Source organism: Octodon degus, unplaced genomic scaffold (assembly GCF_000260255.1).
Source record: "Octodon degus isolate 3935 unplaced genomic scaffold, OctDeg1.0 scaffold00014, whole genome shotgun sequence".
Lineage (NCBI taxonomy): Eukaryota > Metazoa > Chordata > Mammalia > Rodentia > Octodontidae > Octodon > Octodon degus.
The window spans coordinates 2,362,842-2,369,810 of NW_004524590.1; the positions used below are offsets into that span (position 1 = coordinate 2,362,842).

At 37.8% G+C, this 6,969-nt stretch overlaps 1 protein-coding gene across 2 annotated transcripts in view; it reads left to right on the forward strand.

Moving 5' to 3' along the window:
- Positions 1-6,969, forward strand: part of Map3k2 (mitogen-activated protein kinase kinase kinase 2) — an 87,799-nt gene that overhangs the window by 53,493 nt on the left and 27,337 nt on the right. For both annotated transcript variants that reach the window (XM_012513625.2, XM_023709677.1), the window contains exons 13-14: positions 1,878-2,026; positions 3,056-3,187. In XM_012513625.2, coding sequence (XP_012369079.2) covers positions 1,878-2,026; positions 3,056-3,187 — 281 coding nt within the window. The remainder of the gene's footprint in view (positions 1-1,877; positions 2,027-3,055; positions 3,188-6,969) is intronic.

Consider the following 6,969-nt stretch of genomic DNA (forward strand, 5'->3'; position numbering starts at 1 on the left):
TTTTTTTTTTTTGGCAGAACTGGGGATTGAACTCAGGCCCCTGCACTTGCCAGGCAAGCACTTATTCCACTGAGCCATCTCCCTGACCCCCAGTTGTATCTCTTTAAGTATTTCCACAACATTTTTTTTCTTTGGGGGTTCTAATTACTTTCTAATGTTAATTGATTTTCACAGCCTTGCTACATATATTTATGAGCCTAAGCTTTCCATTTGACTGTATCCAGCAGTCTTCATTTCTGTTGAAGTTCTTCATTTGTTTGTTCATGTTCTACCTTTTCCACTGGAACTGTAATATGTTAATTGTGATTCCCGTCCCCACCCACCCCCATACCACCAAGGATTGAACTCAGGTCCTTGCGCTTGCCAGGGAAGCGCTTATTCCACTGAGCCATCTCCCTGGCCCCTAATTGTGATTGTTTTAAGCTTCATGATTCTCTTGATTATGTTAATTTCTCTTTTTCATTTTCTTTCTTTCTTTCTTTTTTTTTTTTTTTTTTTGCATCATAGTATGTTACATTGAAAGCCAGACATTATTGTAGGATAGTGGAGACTGAGCTAAATAGAATTTATACCTGGAATTAGATACAGTTCTTCTGTCTACACCATTATTGTAGGAAACAGTGTCATTGTCTCAGTAGTTAAGCAGCTGTGTTTGGATTTTGTTGTTGCTATGATCCCTGTTTACCACTATATTTTTCCAGAGTTACCTTGTGCTATTCTATCCATTGTGTTTCTTCCCTGCTTTTCCTCTTCCCTCCCTCCCTCCCTCCCCCTTCCCTCCCTCTTCTCTCCCCCCTCACTCCTGTGCTCCCTCTTGCTAGCTCATTTGCGCGCTCTCTCTCTCTCTCTCTCTCTCTCTCTCTCTCTGTCTGTCTGTCTGTCTCACTTGTTCACGGTCTAGGTGACAGGGTTTGCTGCCTTTCTTGTACTAGTTTAGGTGTTCTAATTTCTTTGGGGAAATAGGTTTCAGAGGGGCTTTCTGCCTTTTCTCCCACAATAGTGGGAGGTTCCTTTTTCCAGGCCTTGACCTCCAAGGAGGTTTTCTCTTATTTGTTCCTGTGAGTGCTGGGCAGGTAGATCCACGGAAGAGACTGACTAGAGGTGAACTCACCGTGTGCTATGATGTCCCAAGGGATCAGTACTCTTATGCCAACTCTTATGTATTGAAAATGGAGCTGCCTTCTGTGTAGCAGGAAGGCCTTGAACGCATCATCATCCGTTGGCTCAGCCTCCAGAGTGTTGAGATTATGGGTCTGTGCTTGGAGGTCTTTTCTTACCTATCAGCATGGATCTGTGTTCCTCCACAAATTTGCCAGGGCTTATATTCTCTTTCTCTTCTGGAAGAACTTGTTTTTCCTTAGACTTAAGGCAAGTTAGTCCCTTTCTTTCAGTCTGTTTTCCAAGCAGTTTCAGTAAAAGTTATAATTTTGTAGATCACGTACATTTTTCTTATTAGGATGGAAATGAAGATTAAAAATAATGCATCTTACAATCAATTACATCTTAGGTTGAGTGCAAGATGTTATAACGGGGATCTTGTTGGAAAAGATAAATTATGTGAATATGAACTTATTTGAATTTAGAAAGTTAGAAGATTGGAGCCAGGAAGATAGCTCAATGGAATAAGCACTTCCCTGGCAAGTGCAAAGACCTGAGTTCAATACCTGGTTCTGCAAAAAAAAAAAAAAAAAAAAAGAAGATTGACTAAAAGGAAAAATTTTGAAAGATTGTGACCATTTTGAATTGGAAGTCATAACTTTTCCTTGTACCCAAGTATGTTTAGTTAAGGATATTACTAGCAGCAAACTTATTTATTTAGTACGTAACCATTCATGTACTATTGAACTGCTCCATTTTAAGAAAATGTTCTTTTTCAGCACCTCGTGCTCCAACCAACTGGAGACTGGGCAAACTGCTTGGCCAAGGAGCCTTCGGCAGGGTCTACCTCTGTTATGATGTTGATACAGGAAGAGAATTGGCTGTTAAACAAGTCCAGTTTGATCCTGATAGCCCTGAGACCAGCAAGGTAAAAATAACATGTCTGCTTTGTCACATTTTAAGAACCATCTGTGCAATAAGCAAAATCAATAAGCAGTAATAAATCACAGAGTAATACAAATGATTTGCAAAACAACTTGATAATTACATACACTTATCTACTTTGTATTGTGGATGTTTCTTTTTTAGTACTGAAATTGTATTGTTAGTCTGATTTAGTATTGCTTCAGTATACCTTTGGGTCCTATTAAAGAAGCTATTGGTAGGGGCCGGGAAGATGGCTCAGTAGAATAAGCGCTTCCCTGGTGTCTTAGTTACTCTTCTCTGTTGCTGGAACAAATACCTGACACTCAAATTGAAGGAAGGAAAGGTTTATTTAGCTCACAGTTACTGGAGGTTTCAGTCCATATTTAGCTGGGCCCAAGGCAAAGCAGCACAAGGCAGAGGGCAGCCTTTCATGGTGGAGGCAAAGAGCAAGAGCAAAAGGAGAGGTAGCAGCAGCTCAAGCAGCTAGCTTTTCTTCCCACCTTACCTTGTAATCCAAATTACCTGCCCCAGGGCAGGTGCAGCATCCACACCCACAGTAATCAATCACAAACTCCAGAAGCCACCCCAAGACTGCATGGGGCTTTGGGGGGACAACTATACACAAACCTTGCCAGGTGTTATACCTGGCAAGCGCAAGGGTCTTTCAATCCCCGGTTCTGCAAAAAAAAAAAAAAAAAAGTTATTGGTTATAGCTGAGTGTGATGGTACCTGCCTGTAATCACTCTGGGAATCTAAGGCGTGAGGATTACAGGTTCAAGCCCAGCCTGGGAAACTTAGCAACACCCTGTCTATAAGTAAAAAAGTTTTAACAGGACTGAGTGTGAATGGTTTAGGTCTAATCCTCAGTTAGGAGAAAAAGAAGTTACTAGCTTGAGACATTAAAATAGTTTGTTATTTAGGAAGTAAATGTTTCAGAATGAAGTCACCTTGATATAGTTTCTGAAGTTACTACTTTTTGCTTCTGCAAAAACAGTGTTATAAGGACTTCACAGTGAATTTTGTTTTCCAGGAGGTGAATGCACTTGAGTGTGAAATCCAGTTGTTGAAAAACTTATTGCATGAGCGAATTGTTCAGTATTATGGCTGTTTGAGGGATCCCCAAGAAAAAACACTTTCTATATTTATGGAATATATGCCAGGGGTAAGTTCACACATCCTTTTAAAAAAAGTCATTGTATTTAAAAGTCTTTTTAAAAAGACATTAATTTTATTTTATTTTGAAGAGTAAAAACAGAAGCAAAAAGAAATAAGGAAAAAGACATAAGGGCTGGCGAAATAGCTCAGCGGACTAAGCTCCTGCTTGGGCAAACACAGGGACTGGGGTTCGATCCCTGGCACCACATGCTGAGCTGGCCCTGCCTCTGGACATGCTGAGCTGGCCACCGAGACCAGGTGTGGTGATGCTTACTTGTAATTCCAGCACTGGGGAGGCTGGAAACAGGAGGATCACTATGAGTCCGAGCTGCATAGCTAGGTCCTGAACCGAAAAAAACACAAAAAACCAAAAACCAGAAACAGGGTAACATACAATACATACGTTACAGATTCTCAAAACAGGCATAGCTAATTAGCAATGGTTATCATGTTATTTTTATTATCAAGTCTGTTGCTCAGATTAACAGATATAGTTATGCAAAATTGGATGAATAATTCAATATTAATGCTTGCTTTCAAGAAATCTTTTTTCCTTGCCTTTTTTCAAAAAATTTATTTTAAAGAATATAATAATTGATAAAACATTAGAAATGGTAGACATTTAGAAGACCAAGATGAGAAGTATTCAACCATGAGTTTTGTATTCCTAAAAGTCTTGGTTGAGCTAGTGATATAGCTCAGCGGCACAAGAGCCTGCGTGGCAAGCACAAAGTCCTAAGTTCAATTCCTGATACCAAAAAAAGAAAAGATTAAAAGTCTCAGCTGAAAAAAGGAGACAAAAATTTTGATTATTAAATTTTAACCTTGGTTAAAGATGTCTTGGAAGAATTTTAAATTACAGCTAGGTAATGTTCTTCATTTGTCTTTGTATTTTTAAACTCATTAATGCTGAAATATCCTAAAGGAGGTTACAGATATAGACTTCATCAGATTTCTCTCCATGCCTTAAAATTTCTGTCTTATTTACCTAAAGCAGGTTTCAGTCCAGGACCATACATTATATTTAGTTGTTACTTTCCCAATTCCATTTTTTAAAAAAATTATATTTATTTATTTATTTATTTATTTATTTATTTATTTATTTATGGCGGAACTGGGGATTGAACTCAGGCCCTTGCACTTGGCACAGTGGAATACACTGAGCCATCTCCCCGGCCCCTCCAATTCCACTTCGATGTGTAACAGTCCATTTTTACATTATGTGACTTTAACAAGACTTCCTTTTTTTCCCATAAGCTCCAACTTAGTTGTAAACTCTAACGTAGATTCTAGTTCAGCATTTTCCACTGGATACAGCAGATGACTGTGTACTTACATGGCATCCTAACAGAAAACTAATTTCTAGTTATTCCATGGTAGTGACACTAACACTGATTCCTAACTAGGGTGATTAACATCTTGATTCTTTCATTGTAGAATTTTGTTTTCCTGTAGATGAGAAAGTAATCTGAGGTGTAGCAAGCTGTGAATAGTCAATTCTTTTCCAGAATTCTGTGGTTTTTTGTTTGTTTTGCTTTTTGGTGCCAGCAATTAAATCCTTGTACATGGTTAAACAGTTGTTCTATCCTTGAGTTAAACTTTCACTAGCATTTGGTGCTATTGCTAGTGTTTTTTAACACATAATATTTTTAACACTGTTTGGTAGTCATCATTAAAGTTAATAATTTTATTAGGAATTGAAAAGTGAAATTTGGGACCTTTTATCATTCTATCTATACATTAAATTTTAATACTGTTTTCAAGATGGCGGTCGATGTATTTACCCATTTAAAAATATGCACAAACCAAGTACAGTAGCACATACTATAATCCTACTCTGTGCTCGAGTTTGAGCTCAGCCTGGATAATACAATAAGAGTGCCACATCAAAAAAAGATAAATGAAAAGCACAGTCTCAAAATTTAATAGATAGTGCATGTTATAAAAAGGAGCTCTATTTAAGCAGGTAGTTGATTAGAATTGTGTGTAGAATGTACACAACTGCACTTTGAGCTTATGGGTCAGTAACATTTCCCTGTCACTAGAGCAGCAGTAAACTTTTTGTATCATCGTGACTAATTAACTGTTAATGTTGACACTATTGTCACTCAGTGATTATTTTACTACTTTTATATTTTCAAAGAGTGAATTCTCAATGTAAGTTTATTTTTGAAAATCCTACTTGGAAAACAAATTGGGAATGTAGTCCCTATTAAAAGCCATAGGAATATTGAAGTTGGGGCTGGGGAGCTAGCTCAGTAGAATAAGCGCTTGCCTGGCAAGTGCAAGGACCTGAGTTCAATCCCTGGTTCTGAAAAAAAAGAAAAAGAAAAAGAAAAAAATATAATCCCCAGGAATATTGAAGTCATAAGACTCAGTAGTTTCACAGAGATTATTTATTTATTTTACAGAAGTAACCCGAGAGAAGGGACTATTTTATACATATATTTTAGTATTATCTGGGATAGGAAACAAAAGGGAATATTAATACCTACAATAGGAGTGAATTATGATGGCATTCTCTCAGGATAGATGCTAAAAATTAAAATTATGCGAGGCCAGCGAGATAGCTCAGTAGCCTAAAGTGCCTGTTTAGGCAAGCTTTGGCAAAGTGCAGGGACTGTGCTTCAGTCCCTGGCACCACATGCTGTGCCAGCCCCACCTGGGCTGAGCCAGCCACAGAATAAAATAAAAATTATGAAGTTGTGTAGTGAATTAGAGGAAATGCCTGTAATAAAAGGAGGATAATGTAAAATGCTTTTTAGTAATGATTATGAAACTGGTAGTGTATCTGTATTTGAATAAGGACAAAAACTTAGATGATAAAAATATTGTATTGGGATTATAGTAGTTTTAAAAATTCAGATTTCTGGGGCTGGGGAAATAGCTCAGCGGTCTAAGCACCTGCCTGGCAAACACAAGGACCCAGGTTCAGTCCCCAGTACCACATACTGTGCTGGCCCTGGATGCTGTGCCGGCCACTTAGGCCAGGCGTGGTGGCTCACGCCTGTAATCCCAGCACTAGGGAGGCTGAGACAAGAATATCACTATGAATCTGAGCTATGTAGCAAGACCCTATACCAAATAAATAAACAAATAATTAAATTTTCAGATTTCTGAGTGGCAGCCCATTTGGACCCTTTCTGTCTCTCAGGAGCTATTCCTATTCTCCAATAAGCCATTCCTACTCTGAAAAAATAAAATTCAGGTTTCTATTACTGCTCTATGATAAATGTTTAAGTTATAATAGAAAATAACTATGAATGAGTATGACTAGAAACCCACATTATTGAAGATAAGATAAATTGAAGTGATTAAAACTGATAGACATCACAAATAGAGGTGAAGAATCCTTACACACTGAGCATATAATCTTCAGGTGAAACTAGAACTGTTCAGCAAGTGCAGTTTGGTCATATTTCTCATTCACTACACTTAGTTTTATAAGGGCAGTGCTCCCTTTCACACCATACACTGTTGTTCCTTGAACTTCAACACCATGATAGTAAGTTAATAATAGTACGCTGATAATCTAACTGAAGTAGTATACAGCATATGGCAAGCCCACTGAAGTTGTCAGACCTATAAGCTCTTATACTTTGTGGAATCTCCGAGTTTGTGAATGGTGCTATATAATTTCTCTCACTACATGTGATAGGATCCTTTGTGATCTAGAATCAAGCTCTATTAAAATTTTCATCCTATTTTTCAGGATCCCCAAGTTTAGCAGGATGTTCTTTAGTATATCTAGAACTACTTTCAGATTTGGGATCATAACTTTTTACTTTT